Below are 25280 nucleotides of genomic sequence, written 5' to 3'. Positions count from 1 at the left end.
TCAAAATCGTGAGTCTCTGCGTGGGTTCTAGTCAGCTTCTGGAGTCAGTTTGTGATAGTTAATATTGCATGCAAGCTGTTTGTGTAAAAGCCATAGTGAACCAGTCTATTGCTCGTTTGAAAAATTACAGTTTGAGGGAGAGTGTGATTTAGGTCTTCCGCTGATTACGTTTTCTTTATGTGTGGATATTCTACCAAACACTTTCATTGGAAAGGTTTATGGCTGATAGTGGGTTGCTTTGGTGTGGTTCTGAGTGTGTATTTTCTAAAGAAGATGAGTCGTATAGGCTCAAGGATTGGATCCGCAATTGATATTGGTTCTGAATGTGAGTTTCTCAAGGATTTAGCGTCTCCAGAATGTTTTGAGTTTGGTGCGTGACTGTTAGGGGTTGTGGAGGTTAAAGGCTTTGGTCTTGAGGTTTTTGTTGTGGTTTTTTAGAGGAGCTAGAGTGGTTTTCTAAGTAGTATTTTAGCGTAAGGTTTTTAGTAGGTTGTTTTTTGTTAGTCTGTTTTGTTGTGGCTCAAGTATTATTGGTTGTAAGCTGTTCTCTGGTGGAGTATTTCATTTCAACGATTATTGTTTGGTTGGTGTGGTTGTCCAGTGGCCTGTGCTTTGGTGATCTATCGTTTTATATGTGTGATGTTGCTGCAACTGTCTTGTGTTTGCTTTGGAATGCTTTAAGTTCTTCAGTGTTACTTATAGATGTTGTACTTTCTCCGCTCCTGTGTTTGTGTATTGCATTGTGTTTTCATTGTTGGCTCTCCGGCCGATAGTGGAGCGGCGCAGTCGCCGAACTTGAAATGTTTACTTGGTAGCAGGAGGGTACTGATGCTGATGTTGTTTTCGAGGTTAAATTTATTAAAGAAAGTTTCAAAGAAATACTAAAAAACAAGTTAAGTGAAGTTGGTGCCCTGTAAAGCTGGTTTACACATGCGTTTTCTGTTGTGGTAATGAGGAGATTGTCGGCATTTGTTTTTTTTGTCGTGCCCATCTGTTGGTGGATAAGTTGAATTAATAGAGAGCTAGGCCATTTTGAATGACCCTTTCCATCTCCTATTTTTTAGATTTTAGTAGCTCCAGTAGTAGTTGTTTCTCTTTAAGGCAGAGTGGAAGGTATTCGGGTTGAAACATCTTCGCTTAGCAAAGTGAAATTTTTTTCCTTTTTAGAAGGAGTTATTTATTTTGACGAGGGCTTATTTGAGACCGGTGGTTGCAAAACTTCTTCTCTTCAGAATGGTAGTCAGGCTCTTTGTTGAATTATCTCCCTAAATCACAGAAGAAGCAGAGTGCAAAGAGCAGCATGGAGTGGTTTCTGGGAGTTGTTTTCTTTGGAAGTTCTGCATGTGTGTTTCCATTTCTTTGTGCTTGCATTCGTTCTAGTTAGGGTGCTGTTGCATTTTCGGGGTCTGGGCGAACTTCCTTTGGCCAACAATTGATTCCGGTAGTGAACGAAGTTGGGTGTAAACTGGAAGCAATCGTCAGTGGTGCCTACTTCTATTTTGTGCTGCTATGTTTTAGTTGAATTGGTTTGCTGGGCATTCTGGTGAAGTTCTTGTTATTTGGTTTTATGCTTTTGTCCTCACCCGAGTATTTTTTGTAGCATGTGCATTTTGGGATCTGTTTTTTCTTCGGGTATTCTGCTTGCAACCGATGCCTATTTTTTAAGTTTGCTTGCTCTTTAGAGTATCGAGCTTCAAGTTCTCGCTTATCCTATGGTTCAGTTTATGTAAGGGACTTTCTTAAGTCTCAGTGCTTGTCTTCAGTTTAAGCTATGGATGTTGTTGTTGTTACGTTAGAGGTGTTGGTCTATTTCTTTGGTTATGCCTTTTTGTGTTTGCCCCCTTAGGTTTGTTAGGGTTGGCTTATTTATGATATGTCGGGGGATTGTTGTAGGGATGGGGATGGATTGTGTGATGTTAGTTCTTGTGTTGATTGTTCCTTACCACCTCAAGGTACACTCTTTTTCCTCCATTTAGGATTAGGGAATTTTTTTAATGAGGTCCTTGAAGTGGTTTACTTTGTAATCCTTAGTAATACAAAGTACCATCTTTAAAAAAAATGACTTTATTAAAACTTAAACACAATATATATGAAATAACAACGAGAACTTATAAAGATGAGAATTAATATGATAATTCAAAATAAGATGGATTTAAAGGAGAATCAGATAACCATCAACTTGAGGTATTGAGGAATCTATTAATTGTATTAGAGGGGCTTTACCCCAATTTTGAATCTAATGATAATTTTAGTCTCCATTAATTTGAATATTTATCAAATTAAATATTAGACTTCCAAAATTTAGGGATCAAATATTATTAGGTGCCTTGAACTTTTAAATTTTTCAATTTGGTTCATTAGTCTTGATTTTGTCCCTAATTGGATATGTACGGTATTAAATGTAACCTTCAAAAACACTTAAATCTGTTTACAAAATCTATTGACGACATTTTTAATATTTGAATCTGTTTATAAATTCATTGTTTGTTTAATGTAAAATTAGTATACATTTTTAAGGAGAGGAAGAAAAATTATCCATGATTTCGGGATTTAATATCAAAGAAAAATGATTATTAATATATTATAAATTAAATTAAAATTAAGTCAAATATATTTTTTATGGGATATGATCCTATTATATAATGTAAAACTCTATTAGATGGCTGAGATTAACGGTAGAAAATTAGAAGATATTCACTGGAAAAAAAAACAAGAAATCGACTCATCCTTCTACTTTCGGTCATTCAATGGTTTGAAATCTGTGTAAAATTAATGAATTTTAAATTATGTAAGTAGATGTTAACCTTTTTTTTTTATTTGAGATATTATATTACCAAGCTTTAAGAAAATATTCTATACTTGTTATAAGGTGCTCAATAATCCTAAAATAAAAATAAAATAATAGTATCCTCTTCTGTTTTTCTCTCTCTCCCTTAATATATCTTTCTTTTGAATCCCATCATTTTAAGGAGGTTTAAAGAACATTCTAACAATCAATTGGTCTGGTAGAATAAAATACTAGATTTCTTAAATAATGTCACTTCGAATTCTGAAGTTTGCAAATAAAACTAGGAAGATTATACCATAATAAACATCTACAAAATCCGACCTGTATATACCAATGATTAATTAAAAAAAGAATATTTTAACTAAAAATTAGCACCCACAAATGATAATGTTGGCTCCCAACAAAGGCTAATTTTTCTTCTTCAAATGGCATCTTTTACACAAGGAAAGTTTTCCAAAAAGGAATTAAAGAATTACAAATTTACCTAAAGAACCCACATAATACATTTATACCGAAAAATATGCAATTAAATAGGTAACTCTATCTACCGACTAAAACAAAGCCCCAAAAAAAAATGGAAAATCCATGTGAAATTGATCACTACAAAGATTACACAACAAGAGGACCTATTTAAAGCATTAATTCATGTATTTCTGTATTATCGGTGGGTAGTTGAACTTGAAGCAATCTTCAGTGCTTTTTATCCGTTGAAACAAATTCTTTAAAATCAGATTTTTCAACGTTATCTCCAAAGAAGGAGAGAGTTATAATAATGCTAAAACAAGTAAAAAATAAGTGAAACAATCAAAGCAGAAGGAACAGCAGCAACAAAAATGAATAGATGCATTGTCATTGGACAATCTTTAGTTTTTTATTTGTTTTTTTAACTGGAAAAAAAACCAACTATTCTCTTTTTTACTCCTGTTTTTCTGGATAATCTAGGTTGCTCTTTAAATACCTTTGTCTCGGTGAGTTTGTGGAACACAATCTCATCTCTCATCTCTCTTTTCACTGTTGGTGTTGGGTTCATTTTCTTGTAGTATAAAAAGTTTACAGTCATGGCTGAGAACTCCGGGAGTAATGGAAATCATGGAGTCGTTTTGAATGTCGAAGCGGAAGCCGATCGGAATCCGCCTCCGCCAGCCTCCTCCGACGTAGGTTTCACTGTTCCTTTCATGCAGAAGCTGATGGCAGAGGTGTTGGGGACATATTTCTTGATATTCGCCGGCTGTGCATCGGTGGTGGTGAATGTAAACAATGACAAAGTGGTTTCATTACCTGGGATTTCCATAGTCTGGGGATTGGCCGTCATGGTTTTGGTTTATTCCGTGGGTCACATCTCGGGTGCCCATTTCAACCCGGCAGTCACCATTGCTTTTGCTACCTGCAAAAGATTTCCTCTCAAACAGGTTACCAATTTACCATTGTTTTCCAGGATTTTACCCTCAAGGCAATGTTCGAGCTTCCAATGGTTTAATTTGATTGATGTTCTTTTCATGTAGGTGCCAGCTTATATAACAGCTCAAGTTTTGGGATCAACTATGGCAGCCGGAACACTTCGACTTCTCTTCAGCGGTCCAGACAACGTCTTCGCCGGAACGTCGCCGCAAGGATCGGATTTACAGGCGTTTGTGATTGAGTTCATCATCACTTTCTACCTCATGTTTATTATCTCCGGCGTCGCCACTGATAACAGAGCTGTAAGTCAACGAGTTTGGTGAATTTCAGTAGCCAACCTCACTTGCCTTTGATATCTACCAATTTGGTATCTCAAAAGCAATTCTAGATAAGATTAATGACAGTGAGAGTCCAGTCTTTCCAAATCTTTATCCATATCTCTGACGTTATATATAAATTATTTATGCAGATTGGAGAACTTGCCGGACTTGCCGTTGGAGCTACTGTGCTGCTTAATGTGCTGTTTGCTGGGTATTTAATGCTTTTCTCCCTACCTATTTAGACTCAAAGTCTTTAACTTAAATCTGAACGTATTTTGTGATTTACAGGCCGATTACGGGAGCATCGATGAACCCAGCAAGGAGCTTAGGGCCGGCAATCGTGTGGCATCATTATCAGGGGCTATGGATATATCTTACAGCGCCAATTATCGGGGCAGTGTCGGGTGCTTGGACTTATAACGTGGTGAGGTACACCGATAAGCCATTGCGGGAAATCACCAAGAGTGCTTCTTTTCTCAAGGCTTCACGTAATTCTAGTTAAAATTTATACGTTCGTTTCTCCCCCCTCCCCTTTTTTTTTCTTGTTGTTTATGTAAAACTCTCATTTCTCTGCAGTGTTTTCTGTTTTTGTTAATCATAAATAAATATCAGACTTTTAAATTATATATTAAGCACTCCACGTGAAATTAAATTACAGAAATCCCATTGTTAAACAGATATGAGAAAGCAATACGTAAAAATTTCAGCTAAATTCTGGATAACATTTTTGCTTGAATTATTATGAAATTCTGAAAAGTTTTTCTTTACGGTGGCGATCATAGTTAGACTCAATTCGAAATAATTGATTTTTTTTTTTAATTTTAAGTTATTCGAATTGTTTGAATGGTTCTAGACAGCTTGAATTTTTCGATAGCATGCAATTCTAGGCAATAATTTATTTATTAAATATGAGTTTAAATTCTAAAAAATGATTTTTGATTATTCTAGTTGAAAATTATGTGAAAGTATAAATGATGAAAATCATCTTATGACAGTACTATTTATCATTTAAAGTTATTAGCAGATAACAAATTAGGTGGTGGTTTATAATAATTTAGACGATGAGAAAGGTGGCTAACCTAACAATATATGATTTATTTCGTTTAATTTGAATGAAGAGTTATCGGTAGGAAAATGATCCTAATTTATGTGTGCTTCTCCTTTCTTGAAACTTGCATATCTTCTAAGATCAGTCCATAGCTCCAACCCAATTAAATTTTTTGTTTCGAAGTCTGATACGTTAGATTTATTCCTTGTGTCACCCCTATTTATATAACAGGTTGTTATTGAAGAAATTGGAATCAAATCACCAGAGAATAATTTCTAAAGAAAAAAAATTAATTTGGACTTTTATTATTTTTAATTAACTGAATTGCATTTATCTTATTTTTAATTGTCAATTTAGGAATATAATATGCAATAAAGACATGTTCGTTAATACATAAATTAGAGAAGTTCGTAGGAAAATAAGGTTTAGGTGCCCTATGGAATTAGACTCTTCAAATATAAGGTGCCCTTCATTACATTATTATCGTGAACTTTGCTTACTTCAAACGTGGGTTCGCCAACTATTCTCTGTAGACCGGCTGCTACCAAAGCCATCTCTTGTCCTTGTTCTTGGAACGAGTAAAGCTCCGCAACAAACTAAAGTAAACAGTAACTCCATCGTAAACAATGTCATGCTGACCCATATGAATATCGTTCTCTTCCAACTCCGTATCATTCGTTTGACGAAAGGAAGTTCGGACTCGAGCGATAGAAATGCATCGTATATTTCAGGAATACCAGCACCTGGTCTGTACTCAGCTCGTTGTTCAAGTACTACCCTTAAGCAACCGGTAGGCACAATTCCTTCTTTCAAACCTCTGATCTTTAGATTCAGAGTCTGCGTCTCCGACATATAGCCAGTGACTAGAGGAGCGAGCTTGAAGAATGTCAGCAGAAGGTGGATAGGCTCACTTCTGAATTTCAACATGCAAGGATTGCTTGAACTGGCAAGGGTGTCACCATTAACAGACAGGAAATCTACCCTGACCTACAAAAAATGAAGTTGCACTAGCATTCATACAATTCAAGTTTGGTAACTAAAACCGATAAAGGAAAACTGGAATCACCTGTTCTCAGGAAGAAACACATTTAATAAAATGGACATCTTTCCATGTTAACAAACTTTCATAGCCTGTTTCGTAGACTCGAGTTTAAACCAACATATTATCCGCCTCAAGGACCATATTACATTATTATAGAGATGTTCAGGAGAATAGAATGCACCAAAATGTAACTGGGTTCTCAAAATCTGTGTTTGAGACCCCAAGTTCATGCTGCTTAAATGCAAATGATTGACCACCCGATTTTCTTCCAACTTATACTCAAATTCTCATGCAGGTTCGCTGACTACAATTTAAATGCAAATCATAAGGTTAGCAATGCTATCAACTCATTCAAGTACGATGACTCGTATCAAGAGGTTAGTAACAGATGAAAATAACAACTCAATAAATTAATGATTAAAGTTGAGGGACAATCGAAACCAAACAACAAGATAACTTACTAACTTCCTAGGTCAAATTACTTCATCTAATAGGTTATAAAAGAGTATATTAAAAGGCAAAATTCCAGCATAGAACTTAACCAACCTAAAACTACAAACAGAACCATAAACCCCAAACTGATTTCCGATGCTGAACATAGAACACAGATGAACAGAAGTAAAATAACTCGAAAGTAATGACAATATCTGCATTCCATAAATCAACAAACCAAATACCTGGAACATCCCAAGTCTTCTGTTGTAAGTTGACTCTGGCAATGTCAAAGAAACAGTGAGCTGCAATTTGTGATCACGCGGTATGGCTCGGGAACCAACATTCTTCCCAATAACTATCTTCTCAGTACATTTCGCACCACAACCAACCGCATCACAAGAAACAATCGGAACATGTACGACCGGACTAGTCTTAGTATAATCAAAGTTCAACATTTCCTTTATCTCCAATGGTTCCTCCACCAAATACCTCATCAAAACCCCACTAATCAGAATTGAAGTCAACAATAAGCCACATAAAACACAGCCTACATATATAGCCCGTAATAATCCCCACCCTATTCTAAACACGAGGTTCCATATCGATCCAGGATCCTTCAAGTTTAACCACTCATTCATAGGACTAAAGTACCCACAAGTAGAATTCCATACATCTAACACCCTTGTGATTGTATTAGCTCTGCTTTTCCTCAGAGCTTGAATAGGATCAACGATAACCTTGTCGCAGCAGCCCAACACCGATAGCGGTATTGTAATGAAGCATAATAGCAAACTTAACTGAAACCCGATTGCGTTAGTCACTAAACCAGCTATAAACAATAGCAAACTCGAGGAAGAATGTAGGGACTCACTTAGTTCTGTCCCCGAGTCAGCAGCCGAGCTTGGGTCTCGATCAACCAATCCATCGTTTCTCGCGCTGGTGAGAGTCGATTCGTCCTCGCTTTTCTCTGCTATGACGTGGGTAGAATTGAGTCCATCCGGAATCGACTCAGTGATCTCGGACGTCTCTTCATTTGGTTTCCAATCGTGATAAAGATTAGAGCTTGGGTCTCTAGAACCGGTTTTCGAGGGGTCGTCCATGGTGGAAGTTTCTGGAAGGGAATCTCCGAGTTTCTTGGAGGAGACATCAGCACGAGAGAAGGTCCGACGGCGGAGGGTATAAGGTAACAGAGCCGTGGAAGGATCTGATTGGTCGATGACAATGGGGTTGTCATCGTCGAAGAGCTGGTTCACTTCGTTGTTGCTTTCAACCGGGCTTGGGTCACGGTCAATCAATCCATCGTTTCCCGCGGTGGTGAGCGTTGATTCGTCATCGTTTTTCTCTACTATGACATGGGTAGAGTTGAGTCGTCCATCGGGAATCGACTCAGCTATCTCGGACGTCTCTTCATTTGGTTCCAAATCGTGGTAAAGATTAGAGCTTGGGTCTCCAGAACCGATTTTCGACGGGTCGTCGATGGCGGATATTTCTGGAAGGGAATCTCCGAGTTCCTTGGAGGAGACACCAGCAGAAGAGAAGGATCGGCGGCGGAGAGTAGAGGGTAAGTGAGCCGTGGAAGTATGTGATTGGTCAATGGGAATGGGGGAGTCATCGTGTGTATCGAAGAGCGGGTTTGCTTCATTGGTGCTTTCCGAGTCCATTGCAAAATGGGTAACGATTGAACCGCTCACAATATTTGTCCGTTTCCTTACCGGTTTTGAAAATTTTCAACTTATATTAAAATTAAATTTTAGTAAATCGATAAAAAAATTTTTGGATAAACTACACATTTAATAATTAAATTATTATTTTTATTTTATTTTAATGCTTAAATTTTATTTTTTAAAATTATATCAAACGTTTAGTTTAAATTTTAATTTGATGCTTTATTGTTAAAAAAATAACATAACTATTAATATGACTTCTTTTTTAATTTTTTTTAATAATAACATGATATTATCTTACGGTGACAAATTAATATCATTATTATGTTTTTAATAATGACCACCAAAATTAAACAAAAATAAAGTTTGAATATCAAAACATAATAAAACTAATAGTTTACCCAACTTTTTTTATGTTAGGCTAAGCTAATGGTAAAATACAAAGAGTAAATTGTAAATTTGGTACTTAACTTTACAATTTCCTCTCTGAATTTAATATATTGAGTTTTTTTATCACTTAGTTGTTTTCTCATTAACGACGTTATACATGAGTTATTATATAGATGCAAAACGATGTCATTTTGGTGAAAATTTTGTTTATTCGCCGTTAACTATTTAACGACGGAGTAACAAAAAAACCTAATATATTAAGTCCAGTGAAAAAATTAAAAACTTTTAAAATTTAATAAGAAATATAGTAGAGAAAGTAAAATTTAATGATAAATTTGTAATTTACCCGAATACAAATTATATCATACTCTTATACCATGAAAGCTCAGGAGATTGAGACACAAAATTAATGAACCAAATATCAGTTTTTTACTGCCGAGGGTCGAAGTGATAAAGAGGGAAATAGTAGGAGTTAAATTTATATGATTTAATAGTGTTTTAGGTATTTTTTTAAAATTAATATGGTTTTTATTTTTATATTTAATGTGGTTTTTAGAAAAAAAAATTAATATAGTTTTTGATAAAAAAATTAAATATTGATATCATGATGTTGATATGATAATCCACGATGTTTGGGATGAACTTATAACTATTTTCAAACTTTAATGATTTAATTATTTTTATGTCACTAATATTTTTAAAACCATTACAATTAAACTCTCCCCCTCCTAAAATTTGTTGGTTTAATTATTTTTTATGATCATTTCAATTTTAAAGTAAAATTATGTATTGAGATCAAATTTTTCTAGTTTAATTATTCTTTAAGACCCTTCAATTTTAAAATTAATAAAATTGAACCATGTATCCTTTAAAATTTATTATTTATTCAATTTTAAAGACACTGTTTGTTTCGAAGCAAAACAACTTACCCTCTTAAACTTCAATCATTACTCCATCCCTAAAGTGCTTACCTGATAATTTACGTATTCATGTGATAGTTCTTGATAGATGGTGACATGACAAAGGGCTTAATTGATTTCTTGATCGAGTTAGAGAACCTAATTGTTTTTTAAAAAGTTTAAGAATTTGATTTTTTAAGAAAAAATAATTAAATTTAAAATTTAAAATACAAAACAATATTAAAATATTAAAAAAATGAATAAAAATTATTAAAATTATTAAAATATTAAAAATATAAAACTATAAAATATCATAAGTTATTGAATTGTGAATTATAAATTATTTAAAAAAATATTTAATTAAAATGTATTTTATTTTCACAATGTGATAACATGTGTCATCACTTTATTGATCGTATAAAATTAATTAAATATCATTGGATTGTTAATGTGGAAAATAAAAAGTAATTTTAAAAATACCATATCGGTATCATAAAACAATAAAAAAATGTCTCGTTATTATTGTTATTAAAAAATTAACAACAAGTGATTAAAATATAAACAAATCATAATATTAGATATGATTTAAAAAATTGATGAAAAAAAAAAAAAATGATATGTGTTGACTAAATATGTCGTTTACCTAAAAAGGGCATGATGACAAAATTATAACGTTTATGTAAATAGTCACTTTGTTTCTATTATTTTTTTAGAACATTTTAGTCCTTAATTTTTGTTCAAAACTGCTCTTGCTAGATGAAAACCATTAGTAAACTAACAACCAACACATGTTGCTGACATGATATTTTTATACGTATTCAATTGTTAACACGGTACATGCTATATCATCACTTTGAGTGTCGTTGTATATGTTTCGTCATCACATTAAATAATGTGACACATGCCAAATCAATAATTGAATATATTCAAAAATGTCACGTCCATGTATATATTGATTGTTATTCAATTAATTATTTTTATCTAATAAGATCTGTCTAACTAAAATTAAAAATATTAAAGACTAATTTTAAAAAAAAAATAAGAATAAAGGGATTATTTATATAAAAGTTGAAAATAATTTATTTATTATTAAAAAAATATAATTCAATAGGCTGACAAACAACGTTGGAGAAAAATCAATGGATTAGGCTTTGAGGAAACAATGAGCAGCCCACCTTGTCTGAAAGTAAAGTCAACTGCCTTTCATTTTATAGTTTATGTACCAAATACCACTGTCAGAATCAACGCCTATCAGCTGACATGCATAGCCTTATCTCTCCTCTCATTCAAGATGGAAATTCAAATTAAGGATCGAATTATTAATGGTAAAACAACGAAAGAGTTTGGTATCGATCATCCATAGAATTCAAAGTATTTTAATGGACAAAACACACAAAACTTAGTCCAAAGAACAGGAAGCTCAGCAACCCAAAAGGTGGCTTCGTGCTTTAGACTCATCCATGGATGCTGCTTACCTTAACTTAAAACATCAAATCATTATTATGGAAATAAAGAAAACGTGAATTTACGGCAGCAATTAAAATTGAATATATATATATGTTTGTGAAAAGGACAGAGACATTCCACTCAGTTAAAAGATTGCCAATATTTGCGGACAAAAATTCCTTTATTATGTATAAACAGTTCAGTATACACCAAAGTAAGGGGGCTACTTCTACTTCTAATTCCCTTCCTGTACTTGTATTGTTTACTTGCCACAAATACAAGTATTTCGATTAGCTTTATCTCGGTTTTTTTTTGGATTATTGAAGTCACTAACTTTACTTGCACGATTATAAGCATAAACATTTGGATTGAGTAGAGCCGCTTCTCGTAATCGTCATGGTTACCCATAAAATGCTTGTCTTCTGGATCATTGCAATGGGTTGCTTCAGCTTGCTTAGTTTTGCTGAGGCTAAGGTGCCCAGAGAAGAAGGTGAGTCAGAGTTCAAGGTTTGCTTTTTTATTTGTGGTAGTTTTATTTGGTTGAAGAGATAAAGTTGAAAAATGGGGGTTTTTTAGTATACTTTTTTAGTTCGCTGGAAAGATGAAGGGAAAGTGGAATGAAATTTAGAAACCAATTGCAGGAACTTATCTGTAAACTGGGATCTGTTAGGATTTTGCTGCTTTAGATTTCTTGGGTTGATTAACAAAGTATCTGAAATAGTACTAACTATTGTTTTGTTGCTTAAATACCCCTATTTGGTGTTCATAATGACACTGAATCTTTCTTTTCTTGAAAAGTTCATCAATAAACAAGACTTCTGCCTCTATTATTGAGTTATTTGTAGCCGTCAAGAAGTCAAAAGAATCATAAACATTGTATGAATATGTATTTGGTTTTGAACACACAGTGTGATCTTTGGCATGCTTTCTGGCAAAAAAGAAACGTGTTGGGTAATTGAAATGTGTTGGTTTAAGCAATTAATCCTTATATTTTCCAGCCCTTCTCATCTTATTTACATGTTTACAATTTCGAATGCTGGTCTAAGTAAGATTATTATGGATATAGGCAGTCTGTGAATCTATACACGGGCATTACCTCAAATATAACCCTATTACTCTTTAAAGTGTATTGATTTACTCTTTTTATGCTCTACTGGTGTGGAAGTTGAATTAATCAATATGTTAATGAACAAAGATGGCTATGATTCTATTCATTTTTTGTTCATATTTATTGCTGCGATGCTCATGGAACTATGGATGTCTTCTAGTTGATGCCTTGCAAGAGATTGCTACTGCAATGGGCTCCATATACTGGAAATTTAATGGTGATTCCTGTGAAATTGAAAGGTTTGGGGTAACACTAATGCCACCAAAGAATTCTGAGCATGAGATCTCTTGTGAATGTGAGGCAGATGGCAATGTTTGTCACGTCGTAAGGATGTATTATTCCTTCATCTTGTAACTAGCTAATTTACTTTGTTTCTTTAATCTGATTAAATGTAATATATTATATATGGTCAGTATTTGTATGCATGGATACTTCTAAGTTCTAACTAAAGTGAATATAAGGGGGTTGTCAATGACAGCATTTAAGCGTAGATTTGGCTTTTGTAATCTAAGTTGCTTATATTTGCATATATTCTGGTTTTGAGGCATGATTTCCATATACATATCTGCATACCCCCTTGAAGCGATGACCATGGTAAAACTATTTCACTAGTTTATGTATTTTGTGGTTTCCTTAGAGGGGCTATTGATCTGTTTCCTTTTGTTGGTTGTTATATGGCTTGTTTTACGTATTTTAGAGTGCTCAAGGGTTATAACCTTCCTGGAATACTTCCTCCTCAACTGGCTAAGCTTACTTACCTTCGAGGAATGTAAGAGCTCTTGAAATGATTTACTATGATGTTTATATTTTACATGCTAATTGGAATCTTGAGCAATAATGTTGAACTGTTTTATCTTACTTTTTGTTGCAGTGATTTTGCTTACAACTACCTAAATGGTACCATTCCAAGTGAATGGGCTTCAATGAACTTGACTTTTATGTAAGTTTCTAGAACTTTTAAAATAGGATTTTTCTCCTATAATATATTAACCTTAAAGTTTTTGTCAGCTCTCTTCTAGTAAATCGCTTGTCAGGGGAAATTCCAAAGTATCTGGGAAAAATTACCACTCTCACATATCTGTATGTTCTGAACCTTGGTTAATTATATATTTTTAGTTAATGTTTTGAGAGTATTATGATGATTTTGTTCCTATAAAGAAGTTGCATCACAAAATCAAAATAGCAAACCCTGTGGTTTAGTTGATGTATATATGTTGGTCCTATGAAATTATAGGTTTTTTTCATATTCCTTTTTTCACTCCTAGGAAATTTATGAAGGATGTTTGATGCTTTTTCTTAATCAGGAACCTTGAAGCAAACCAATTTTTGGGCCCCCTACCACCTGAACTAGGGGATTTAGTGAACTTGAAAACATTGTAAGGGAAAACTCAGTATCTTCTTTGTTTGATATTTTGCAATTATTTCAATTTCATGTTAATTACTTTCCCCTCGATGTTAAATGATTTGTTTTCTTTTTTATGCTCATTGTAATTTCAGGTTGCTCTCCTCCAATCGGTTAACTGGGAATTTGCCAGCGACTTTTAGTTTACTAAGAAATCTAACTGACTTGTATGTTTCTTCAAATTTGCCAGTATTTTAAACTACATATCTAGATATGTTCATAGGACCAGCGTCCTTTTTGTTGTCTACTGCAGTAGGATAAATGATAATAACTTCATTGGTAGAATACCTACTTTCATACAAAACTGGGGACAACTCAGCAGACTGTAAGTTTTTCAGTTAAAATAAAATTCAGATTTTTAATATATGTACATATGCATTTATTCATTTTCTTACAATTTACTTGTCCATTCTGACTTATTGTAGAGAAATGCATGCAAGTGGATTCCAGGGACCATTACCTGCAAACCTATTTCGTTTGAAGAAATTACTGGTGCTGTGAGTATAAATATAATGCCTCTGTTACTTGCAGTCGTTAACTTAATTTTGCACTACTACATTTTTGTTTTTCACTGATGGACTTATGTTTTATGCAGGAGGATTAGTGATATACATGGGCCAAGTCAGGGTTTTCCCATGCTCAGAAACATGGAAGGCCTAGTTACATTGTATGTTTAGTGCTCACATTATCAAATATTTTGCAGGTGCCATCTATATATGATCTGCTTTGACTGAACCTAATCCTGCTGTATTTCTGTAGGGTTTTGAGGAATTGCAACATTTCTGGAAAGATCCCTGATTACATTTGGGCAATGGAGTATTTGGAAATGTTGTAAGTAAAACATATGCAAGGTTTTGGGGCATAAAGTTTCCTTACCTTCCACTGTTTGCATTCACTTTCCTCTCACAGGTTATTCATACGGAGGGAACATATTTGATACTGGAACAAGTCTTTGTTTTTGCATACACATGTGCATCATTCTCTTTTTGAGAAACTAAAATCATAGCCTCAATAAGTTTGGTTGAAAACCATAGTTTCATTGTTCACTACTATTTTGCCATTAAACATTGTTTTAACTTAACCTGCAGACAAATTATTCATATTACACGGGCGGACTGCAAGTCTTCTGCTGAAAAAGTCATGGTATTTATGCTTAAATAGAAATATGGGAGCATCGGGCTTATAATTATAGAATAATCGCTATGCCAAAGGGTACTTAGAATATAATAAGCACTTAGAAGACAAATTTGAAGTGAAAAACATGTCTGGTTTCTTTGTTTGTTTGTTTTTTTTTTTGGTTTCAATTACTGTCTATGTATGTGGAAGCAAAGTTCACGATTTACTTCCCATTAATTTCCTTGGACTTAATATTCTAGAGCACATTTCTCTATTATTTATTCAGTTAAAATCTGCCTCAAGAACCTTCTTGAATAGATTTTCTATCACCAAGTTATTTGCTGCAATGAACTCATATCATTTTAATTAAGACAGCAAGTATCTAACTGATTTATTGCGACTCCTAATTTGCAAAATCATGTTTGACATTTTGGACACTATGGTTAACTAATCTCACAATTGCAACAGGGATCTCAGTTTCAACAATTTATTTGGGGAAATCCCGACCAGCATAACTGCAGATCGTCTAAGATTTGTGTGAGTATAAATTTGAGATTGTGGCAGCATTTTGCTTTCTTTTGGACTCCTTTGCAGAAAAAAAAGGAGATTGTTTTATGAATCTGAATAAGCATTTGGAGTTTGGGCTTCTTTATTGTAGAAGATAGAAAATATAGGTGCATGTGCACAGATAGAAGCTGACATTCATGGTTTTAGGGATTACAGCAATCTTAATTGAGATTCAATTAGTCTCGAGTCACTTAAAAACTGACATTGATATTTGAAATTAAAATTTAATTTAAACTTGATTCTTTTCTCTCATCCGGATTGATACGACACACTGACCATCTGGTGTGGGCTTTTAATAGCTTTTTAAGTGGCAACTTGCTGCGTGGAGATGTGCCTGGTTCTATACTGAAGCAAGGAACTAGCATGTATGTTTCTGCCGGTGACACTACTTATCACATTTCCATTTATTCCCTTGTCTAAGTTTGTTCCCATCTTTGCTTTGGAAATTTATAATGATTCTCAGTACTTGGATGCAGTGATCTTTCATACAACGACTTTAAATGGCAAGGCCCTGAGAAACCTGCTTGTCAGGAGAACATGTTAGACTACCTTTGTTTTAGTCTTGTATTTATACTTTCTTCTTTGGTACGATTCGAGCTAAAAAATATTTCATCTGTTTTTTTCCTTAGGAATCTGAACTTAAACTTGTATCATAGTACTTCATCAAGGAACCGCTTGTAAGAGTTTTCTTTCCCTCTCTCTTATTTTTTTCCTTCAAGTGTTTGGTGGCTTCAAGGAAAATCTTGTGTTTGTACTGCTCAAACATTGTGCTAACGGTTTTATGTTCTACAATTCTTTAATAGGATGGGATCTCTTCCATGCAAGAAGTCTTTCACTTGTCCTCGATGTAAGTTGTCTCCTTCAGGAATCAAAATATGTGAACTTCCAGTACTTTTAGTCTGCTTAACCTTTTACTTTATTGTATCAACCACTTGCATTTTAGCCTTTTGCCTGGATTTCTTTCATATGAAGTGACTCACTGCTAAAATGATTAGTTTCATCCCTCTTCGCTTTACTTGTCTTATTTCTAAAAGATAGCTAGATTCATAAAAACTATTTCAGTACTTGTATGCACCCTACTAACTTTTACTGATAAACACATTGTCACATAATTGCATGAGTTGGAAAATTGGATATAGGATTCGGAAGATATTTATTCGTTTTGAGGTTACTGATTTTCTAAATTAAATTTTTTGGTGAAGTTATTGGTGAACTTATTTCGAAATACTTTTAGTAGTGTCATACATGAAGAACATGGTAAAATAGACTAATAAAAGATTGATAAGTCCAAGTCCACATTCATCAAGTAGTACTGTATTTATGGTATGGAACAATCAGATTAAAGATTACAGTGGTGTTGAGTTTGATTCAAAACTTCATGGAACAGTACCATATCTGTACAAGAAATTGACTTCATGTTACATTTCTTAAATGTATTAGTTAGCTTATTTCTTTGGTAAATACTAATCATTCACTTTGTAGCAGATTCAAATTGTTTGCATGTTAACTGTGGTGGAAAGGACACTATGATGAAGGAAAATAATGCAAACATACTTTATGAAGGAGATGGTGATGTTGAAGGTGGTGCAGCAAAATTTTATATTAATGAAGATAGTTATTGGGGATTTAGTAGCACTGGAGACTTCATGGATGACAATGATTTCCAAAATACACGTTACACTGTACCAGGGCCATCGACAAATATGTTGGAACTGTACACAACAGCCCGCAGAGCTCCAATATTACTCACTTATTTCCATTATTGCTTAGTGAATGGAATTTACACCATAACTTTCAATTTTGCTGAGATACAGTTTACTCCTGATGAAACATATAACAGCCTTGGTAGGCGCATATTTGATGTTTACGTTCAGGTGATTAGTTGAACATGCTTTTGAAGATACTTTTTTTTCTTTCTTAAGTTGAATATTGTGGATACATGAATCTCCTTTGTGCAGGAAAAGTTATTGTGGAAAGACTTCAACATTGAATCCGAGGCAATGGGTGCTCTAAAACCTTTGGTTAAACAAGTTTCAAATGTAAACGTGACAAATAATTTTCTGGAGATCCGATTTAGTTGGGCTGGCAAAGGAACAACGAGGATTCCTCGAAGAAGCATCTATGGACCACTTGTAAATGCAATTTCTGTAGTTTCTGGTATACTATCTGCTTACATAGTCTTTCCTTTCCTCTTCAGCACATGCATAAGGCGACCCCATTCCCTGAAAAAACATAGAAATGAACACAAACTTTCTTTAAAATGATTTCTGCTAGTCCTTTTTTCGTTCTGCTTTATTAATGAATTATTAATGAACATTGCTGTGTTGGGCAGATTCTAAACCTTGTCCGAATAGAAGAAACAAAGGATTTGCATGTATCATTGCTTTCGGGGTTCTAGGATCATGCCTTGGCCTCCTTATGGGGGGACTTATTTGGTGGAAAGGCCATTTACTTGGGAAATGTTGGCAGAAAAAAGGTACATCCTCTAATTCTGTTGGTGATATGTTACTTATAAAATAAGTTGTTGCATTTACGGGCATTTTACTCGGTGGCGGATCTTGATATTTAATTTGAGGGGACCGACGAAAACTATTTATTATCTTTTTACTAAAGTATTTATCTCTTTTCTATAACTGCTAGTATAAAAGATACATACAAGCAATATCACTAATAAAGGTTAATAACCATATAGAACTTCTGATTTATAACTTCTTTTTTTTATAGGAATAGGAGGTCTCATTAAAAACCTCCCTCATAGTTGCCTTTGAGAAGGGGCAACTAGTGGAAGGAGGAAAAGAGTACCTCAATAGATTAATAAACCAAGATTACATAAGACTATAGATTACAAATAAACACCCGAAATAAAATACCAAACATAACCACTATAACACTAAAGACAATCAACCTATCCCCTCCTTAGCTAACTTGTCTACCTCCCAATTACAAGCCCTAGGAACCAGCCTAACCATAATGTCCCTAGCAGAAATTAAATTCCCAATTTCCCCAATCAAAGAACTGAAAAACAAAGGGGCAGCAAAAGGCCTCAAAATCCAATCCACTGCCGTTTTACAATCACTCTCAAGAATTAGTCTTCCATTCAGCACCCATTCTGATTTATAACTTCATAAACAAAAATACAAAAGTATATGAACTTAACTAAAATATTGAGCTAAGTTCTTTTAAAAAATAAAAATCTTCAAAATTTGAATCTAAATCAATTGTCTTAATGATCTCTCTTTGAACAATGCTCAAGTGTTTGTGAGAAAATTAGAAAGCTAATTCGGTTTTTCTTAAAAAAAAAATGATTATGGCTCTATCTATGACAAGCACATTTGAAGATTCTGTGAAAAATAAATGACGAGTACAACAAATAGACCATTATAATATGATTTAACTTTTTTTAAAATTAACATATCAATTTTATTGTAAAATGAAATAAATAAAAAATTTAATTTGACATTGCCTAATTTTAATTATTTAATATAATGTAAGTTCTGTTTGTAGTCAATGCTCATGTTAGTTACCCTACTTGGAATTCAGGACATGATTAGTTTTCTAGTTTAAGGAATCATGAAACAAGCACATTCATTTTTGGCTCTTTTTTTGGACAGGTATCAAAGAAGACATGCCAATGGGGACTTTCACTTTGAAACAGATTGAAGTTGCCACCAACGACTTCGATCCTGCTTACAAGATTGGAGAAGGTGGTTTCGGTCCTGTTTACAAGGTTCCTAGCTAATTTCCACATGAAGATCCTGTTATTATTAGTTCTTATTTTACTCGATATATGAGAATCTAATACAGTTCGGGGTTCAGGGTCAGTTACCTGATGGTACCAAGATTGCAGTGAAGCAGCTCTCCTCTAAATCACGGCAAGGGAATCGTGAATTTCTGAACGAGATTGGGATGATATCTTGTTTACAACACCCTAATCTTGTCAAGCTTCATGGATTTTGTGTTGAAGGGGATCAACTGCTACTGGTGTATGAGTACATGGAAAACAACAGCCTCGCTCGTGCATTGTTTGGTGAGTCTTGCATCATGAACTCGTCCTTTGTTTCACTCTTTGTAATGTTTAAAGATCAAGGCATGATTAACTGATTTCAATTTTCATGTTTCACATGGATAAAATTTAATATGGTAAGGCATACTTCCTTGACGAAATATGTAGGTTCGGAATGCAATCAGCTTGAACTAGACTGGCCTACAAGGCTTAATATCTGTATTGGCATAGCTAAAGGTCTGGCCTTTCTGCATGAAGAATCAAGACTCAAGATTGTTCACAGAGACATTAAAGCAACCAATGTGCTTCTCGATAGTGACTTGAACCCAAAAATATCCGACTTTGGATTGGCTAGGCTCTATGAAGAGGAGAAGACCCACATCACCACCCGAGTTGCTGGAACCATGTGAGTTTCTCACCTTTTTAATAACCAACAAAATTCAATTTCTTTATTCCTGCTTGTGTACATGCATAAAGACCATGCTTTGCTTAAAACATTACCATTTTAATGTGCAGAGGATATATGGCACCGGAATATGCATTATGGGGCCACCTGACACATAAAGCAGATGTTTATAGTTTTGGAGTTCTAACAATGGAACTCGTTAGTGGGAAGAATACCAATAACTTTATGCCAAGTGAAAAGTTTGTCTGTCTCTTAGATTGGGTACTTGCCTTCTTCTTTTGGTGGACCTCTTCCTGTACAAGTTTGCAGATTTCTCCTATGCTGAAATCTGACTAGGTATATCTATATATGAATCTGTATTGCAGGCATGCCATGTGCGAAAATCAGGAAACGTGACAGCACTTCTCGATGAGAGGTTAAGATCCGAAGTCAAAAACGAAGAGGTGGAACTCATGGTTAAAGTAGCTCTGTTGTGTACAAATGCATCTGCATCACTTAGGCCTACAATGTCCGAGGTGGTAAACATGCTTGAAGGGCGAACGAGTGTTCCTGACTTGTTACCAGAACCAGGCAGCTATACTGAAGATTTAAGGTTCAAGGCCATGAGAGATCTCTGTCAACAGAAGGAAGATCAAAGTTCGAGTGGAAGCCAAACCCAAAATTTAACTACTGTCCATTCCTTCTACTCTTCATCTACATCATCCAAATCCAAGGAAATCATACCAGATGCTAGATTTAGCTCTCCTTTCCAGGAATGTTAGTTGAACGTCTTTTCTCGCCGAGAGCTACCTTGATCTACAGGCCTGTTGCCAGTGAGTCTGGCAGCCCTTGGAAATGTAAATAGTTCCCATATTTTAGCACTGCATCATGAATATTTAATTGGTTTAATCTAATTTTATGAATTCAATTGACTAATTTGATATTTGTACTGGTCAAGTTTTAAAAAAATTTCTTAATGGACATGAAGATTGTAGTTGGCTATCCTGGGAACTAGTCATTAGAAGTGATTTTTATTATTATATTTTTGAACTTTTCTTTAATTGAAAAGATCTCATTAATGATTTTTATCTGTCATTTTCTAGCTAAGCTAGGCTCTTAGACTAAACATTAACATTAATTTCCAGTACGCAACATTTCATTAATCAACATTTCTAACAAGCATCCCCTCTCCTACTTGTTTTTTGGATGGCCTTTTGAACAGCTTGAGTAATATCTTTGATACCTGTAGTTTGTTGGTGATGATCCACAACAATGGCTTCCATGCCAAACAAATGGTTGCTACAAACTCTTACTTCAACAACATTCACACACTTCTTCCAACGCCTCCATAATTAACACCAACTTATCCCCTCCTTTCTTGCATCTCACTTTAACTACAAACCCTTCTCCTTTCTTCTCCACATTCACTTCTTCCTAAAACACCATCAATGTATATATAAATAATGAAAAAAACATGGATTATGTATAGAGGTAAACATGGGGTTACCTTTGGGATTTGCATATGATTCAATTGAGTGAAGTATTCGTTTCTAATGGCCATAAGGCTTTGTATTTCTTCCAACTTGGCCTTAACCTTGTGAAAATGGAGAAGAACGTTCAAGATGATGGAACTCCTTTTAACCTTCAAAAAACAAAGAGCAGGGTTAACATCATGAACAGAAAAACTTTTTGAATCAAAACCAAGCTTAGTTTTTGTAGTTACAGATTTGGAATTGTTGAGAGTTCGCATAAGTTGAAGCTTTCTGCGAGTTGAGGTTCTTCTTTGAAGCTTATTTGCCATCTCTGCCTCTCTCTTCACTATGTGATGATTTCCTTGAAGGTACGGCTTAGCTTTTATAGGATGGGAAAAGGGTATGTCTTGGGATCCATAAATAGCTAGTTACCATGTACTTGTCTTGTATGAAAATGGAATTAAGCTTATTCTTTGTTTACAGATTTGGCTTTTCCAGTTTGAATAGTTTTAAGCTATAATGTAACACCCCAAAAGTGATTAACTAGTGACAAAAATGATAATCTTAAGAAACAGGGCCGCTAAAGGGCTAACAAGAGATGCCCAAATGGTAAAGCCTAATTTGAAATATGGATAAGAAGTGGACTATTTGGTTTTGATATTTGCATGGGAAGGGATGTAGGAAATGAGTCAGAATAAGGCAATCAATGAAGCCATTTGCATTGGGGAAACAGTGTCAATCAATGTTTATATATATCATTCTGGTTGAAGCATATTTCAGTCATTCACGGGTCATTTCTTAACGGGTTTTTTTTTCTTTGTTTGTCACTCCACAAGCAAGGGCCTTTGCCTGCTGCTAGTGCTATAGCCATTGTAGAATCACATGCCTCTGTCACTCTCACTTGTATTTTATTCTTTATCGCTTCTGAGGTCTCATCAAGTCCCATCTTTAACTGGGTCTTTCAATTACATAAACCCTCTCTCATTAAGGACCTATACATATATCATACAGATTTTACTATTAACCCTAAACCCTAATCATGAAAATCTAATGATGACCTAGTTGGTTACATTTGATAGCATAGAATAATGAGCTATTATTATTATTATTATTCCAATCTAAGTGAAAAGGGACAAAGACTTGATATTTGATAGCATAAAACTGTTTCTATGTCCATTTGTGCTTGACATTTCCCTCAGTTTCTACCCATAAGTTTTTTGTCTAGAAATTGAAGTTGTTTTCCCTTTAATCTTCTCGTCCAGGGAATCAGGAGTCACATGAGCAAACAATGGTGCTTGCAACTTGACAAGAACTGTACTCTAAGTGTTACTTTGGAAATAAAACAATTGTTTACCCAAAACAAGGGGCTGAACCTTATGTGCAAGCCTTTGGGGATACCTAATCTGTTGTTTTGGTAGGAAATGAAGAATCTCAACTCCGCAAAATTATCAGAAAGCTGAAGTATTCTATAGCTCTGCATTACAACAGTGTCTACAGTCCTGTAATCACATACAAATTAGAAGCAGCAAAAGATTATCTAAGTTGTCCTTTGGGATTAGACGCCTGAAAAAGAACAAAGAACACAGCTTTTAAGGGCCAGAAGTCCACATCAGTTATACTGGGGGCTTGATTTAGGCCCAAAATACCATTCACACCATCCAGTATACCATCAATATCTGCACAATGGTATTTTGTTTAGACTAAAAGACTTGGAGAAGTTTGAATCAAATGAATATTATGACTACTGCATGATATTGTACCAATAAATTAAATTGAAATGAAGTTGAGTTTATTTCTAATTGAAGATAGGTCTGCTCTAATAATTATCTGTAAACTATGTTCCAGGTATTCCTCAAACCATGGTTTAACAATTTCACAAGATACATGTGGAGTTGAGGTACTACAGAGCTATTCTCCTTTGCCTGTGTTATTGCCAAAGGAGATTTACCTTGCCATTCATTCACTCACACAGTCAACAGTCTCTTATTTGACCTTTATTTGAAGGTTTAACCCTTACATGAGCCACCTCCAATAGAGATGAACCAACTCAGGCATTTGGGGGAAAGAATACAACCCCTTTAACAACTGCAACTATGTAGTCTTAGAAAAGGAATACCCTCACCGCATAAAGAACATCCTTTTGAATCTTCCATGCCAAAGCATCCATTGTTATTATCCGTTATTGGTACCATTAATCAAAGTAACACTCATACGACCAGCTTTTCAGCTACTCATCAATCAAGAAAATGAGGTTTGCAAAGAGAAAATGTACCAATGGCAAGGCAGATCTCCTTTGGCAAAACATAATAATGCAGAAAAATAAGCATTTTTACGAGATGAGAATTGCACTGTAATCCCTCGACACCACAGCTACAGGTATCTTTGTTTCCAAAACTGATATAATTCCTTCGCTGATGGCTGTAAAGAATTTGTAAGTTTTAAATACCATGGGTTTTATAGCTAATTTAGGAAGAAGAAGACATTAATGAAGTAAAATATTTTGGATATGCCATTAAAAAGAGTGGGATATGCCAAGTAGGGATGTAAATGAGACGAGACAGATCGCGAGTTACTCGAGATCGACTCGGTCAAGGCTCGATAAATACTCGGATCGAATGGACTCGAGTCGAGCTCGAACTCGACTCGAATTCTTAACGAGCCGAAACAAGCTACTTGATACTCGACTCGTAAAGCTCGTGAGCAGCTCGAAAATATAATATATTAAGATTTTATTTTTAAAAAAATAAATTATTAATAATATTAATATTTATGTGTTGATTATTTTTTAAAAATACAGTAAGGTTTTCATGTATTTAAGGTTCATGTTCAAGTTTGAGTTTGAGACTTCAATATAGTTAAGTTTAAGATTTTTTTTTTTTCATTTCGAGCCTTTTCGAGCTGCTCACGAGCTTCAGTTCAGGATTTTGAGTTCGAGTTGAGCTTAAATATTTTAAGCTCGTGAGTTTTCGATTCGAGTCGAGCTCCATTTCAGAGTTTTCGAGCCGAGTCGAGCTCAGCAATACTCGAGCTCGACTCGGCTCGTTTACACCCCTAATGCCAAGTCAAACCTTTCCGATTCACCTTGTCATTTACTTTCCTTCGATTTATTCTATATATTTAGAGTTAATTGCATCACACGTCCTCAAATTAATATTCTTCTTCTAAATTAGTCCTAAATCTTTAAATGTTTTAATTTCATTCTTAAACTATGACTATTATTCTAAATTAGTCCTTAAACTTTTGAACATTTTATTTTCATCCTCAAACTATGACCTTCATTCTAAATTGGTCCCCAAAATTTTTTAACATTTCAATTTCATTTCAAACTATACATATAAACTAATTACATCCTTTGTAAATAAAATCGTTTGGGCAAGTTATATTATCATATGTTTTAAAAAAATAACACGAACCAAGCGACCTCGGTGGTAAAAGAATTATTGTTATTCCTTGAGGTCCCGGATTCGAGCATTATGAATGATAGGGGTGTGAGCGTTTAATGTCAAATGGTTATGAGTTATCTTTAAACATATATTATCTTTTATTTACTTTAGATTAAAAAAAATAGGCTAAACTATGCTTGAAACTAATTACATATTTAAATGACTTTGGGGATAAAATTAGAATGTTCAAAATTTTAAGGAATAATTTAGAATGAAAGTCATAGTTTGAGGATAAAATTATGATTATAATTTGGGGATATATGACGCAATTAACTCGTCATTTACAAGATTCCAGCGAACACTATATCAACATTAAATATTATAATTAATTATCTTGAAGTTAGCCATTAGCAA

At 34.3% G+C, this 25280-nt stretch overlaps 3 protein-coding genes across 8 annotated transcripts; 2 read left to right on the top strand and 1 right to left on the bottom strand.

The window, feature by feature from the left end:
• Window positions 1-3774: 3774 nt before the first annotated feature.
• Window positions 3775-5019, top strand: LOC120217711 (aquaporin NIP1-2-like). Its single transcript, XM_039214784.1, has 4 exons — window positions 3775-4197; window positions 4291-4488; window positions 4656-4717; window positions 4795-5019. The coding sequence occupies exons 1-4, from the start codon at window positions 3847-3849 to the stop codon at window positions 5006-5008; spliced, it is 825 nt and encodes a 274-aa protein (XP_039070715.1). The 5' UTR covers window positions 3775-3846; the 3' UTR covers window positions 5009-5019.
• Window positions 5020-5910: 891 nt separating this feature from the next.
• LOC120217710 (seipin-2-like) lies at window positions 5911-8734 on the bottom strand. Its single transcript, XM_039214783.1, has 2 exons — window positions 7274-8734; window positions 5911-6541 (listed from the first exon to the last, which is right to left on the bottom strand). The coding sequence occupies exons 1-2, from the start codon at window positions 8690-8692 to the stop codon at window positions 6056-6058; spliced, it is 1905 nt and encodes a 634-aa protein (XP_039070714.1). The 5' UTR covers window positions 8693-8734; the 3' UTR covers window positions 5911-6055.
• Window positions 8735-11697: 2963 nt separating this feature from the next.
• Window positions 11698-20913, top strand: LOC120217709 (probable LRR receptor-like serine/threonine-protein kinase RFK1). Of its 6 annotated transcripts, none has more exons than XM_039214778.1 (24): window positions 11698-11920; window positions 12699-12870; window positions 13236-13307; window positions 13410-13478; window positions 13547-13618; window positions 13843-13914; window positions 14036-14107; window positions 14194-14265; window positions 14366-14437; window positions 14536-14607; window positions 14700-14771; window positions 15525-15593; window positions 15923-15988; window positions 16100-16162; window positions 16253-16300; window positions 16427-16470; window positions 17109-17497; window positions 17582-17780; window positions 17956-18099; window positions 19235-19350; window positions 19440-19650; window positions 19795-20032; window positions 20143-20293; window positions 20398-20913. In XM_039214778.1, the coding sequence occupies exons 1-24, from the start codon at window positions 11827-11829 to the stop codon at window positions 20791-20793; spliced, it is 3045 nt and encodes a 1014-aa protein (XP_039070709.1). In that variant the 5' UTR covers window positions 11698-11826; the 3' UTR covers window positions 20794-20913. The 6 variants fall into 6 exon arrangements, with proteins under 6 accessions (XP_039070709.1, XP_039070711.1, XP_039070710.1 ...); XM_039214780.1 differs by having other exon boundaries at window positions 17106-17497; window positions 19247-19350; XM_039214779.1 differs by having other exon boundaries at window positions 17106-17497; window positions 19244-19350.
• Window positions 20914-25280: the final 4367 nt, after the last annotated feature.

This window comes from Hibiscus syriacus, unplaced genomic scaffold (genome assembly GCF_006381635.1).
Source record: "Hibiscus syriacus cultivar Baekdansim isolate YM2019G1 unplaced genomic scaffold, ASM638163v2 tig00110187_pilon, whole genome shotgun sequence".
In the NCBI taxonomy this organism is placed as follows: domain Eukaryota; kingdom Viridiplantae; phylum Streptophyta; class Magnoliopsida; order Malvales; family Malvaceae; genus Hibiscus; species Hibiscus syriacus.
This window is presented reverse-complemented; position numbering and strand designations above follow the sequence as displayed.

Excerpts from the sequence above, each read along its gene's own strand:
- LOC120217709 (XM_039214776.1), top strand. The coding sequence starts at position 11,827 with ATGGTTACCCATAAAATGCTTGTCTTCTGGATCATTGCAATGGGTTGC. Across the intron at positions 18,100-19,234 it reads GAAATGTTGGCAGAAAAAAG|GTATCAAAGAAGACATGCCA; the intron begins GTACATCCTCTA and ends TTTTTTGGACAG. Across the intron at positions 19,651-19,794 it reads CCTCGCTCGTGCATTGTTTG|GTTCGGAATGCAATCAGCTT; the intron begins GTGAGTCTTGCA and ends CGAAATATGTAG.
- LOC120217711 (XM_039214784.1), top strand. The coding sequence starts at position 3,847 with ATGGCTGAGAACTCCGGGAGTAATGGAAATCATGGAGTCGTTTTGAAT. Across the intron at positions 4,198-4,290 it reads AAAGATTTCCTCTCAAACAG|GTGCCAGCTTATATAACAGC; the intron begins GTTACCAATTTA and ends CTTTTCATGTAG. Across the intron at positions 4,718-4,794 it reads CTTAATGTGCTGTTTGCTGG|GCCGATTACGGGAGCATCGA; the intron begins GTATTTAATGCT and ends TGTGATTTACAG.
- LOC120217710 (XM_039214783.1), bottom strand. The coding sequence starts at position 8,692 with ATGGACTCGGAAAGCACCAATGAAGCAAACCCGCTCTTCGATACACAC. Across the intron at positions 6,542-7,273 it reads GAAGACTTGGGATGTTCCAG|GTCAGGGTAGATTTCCTGTC; the intron begins GTATTTGGTTTG and ends CATTTTTTGTAG.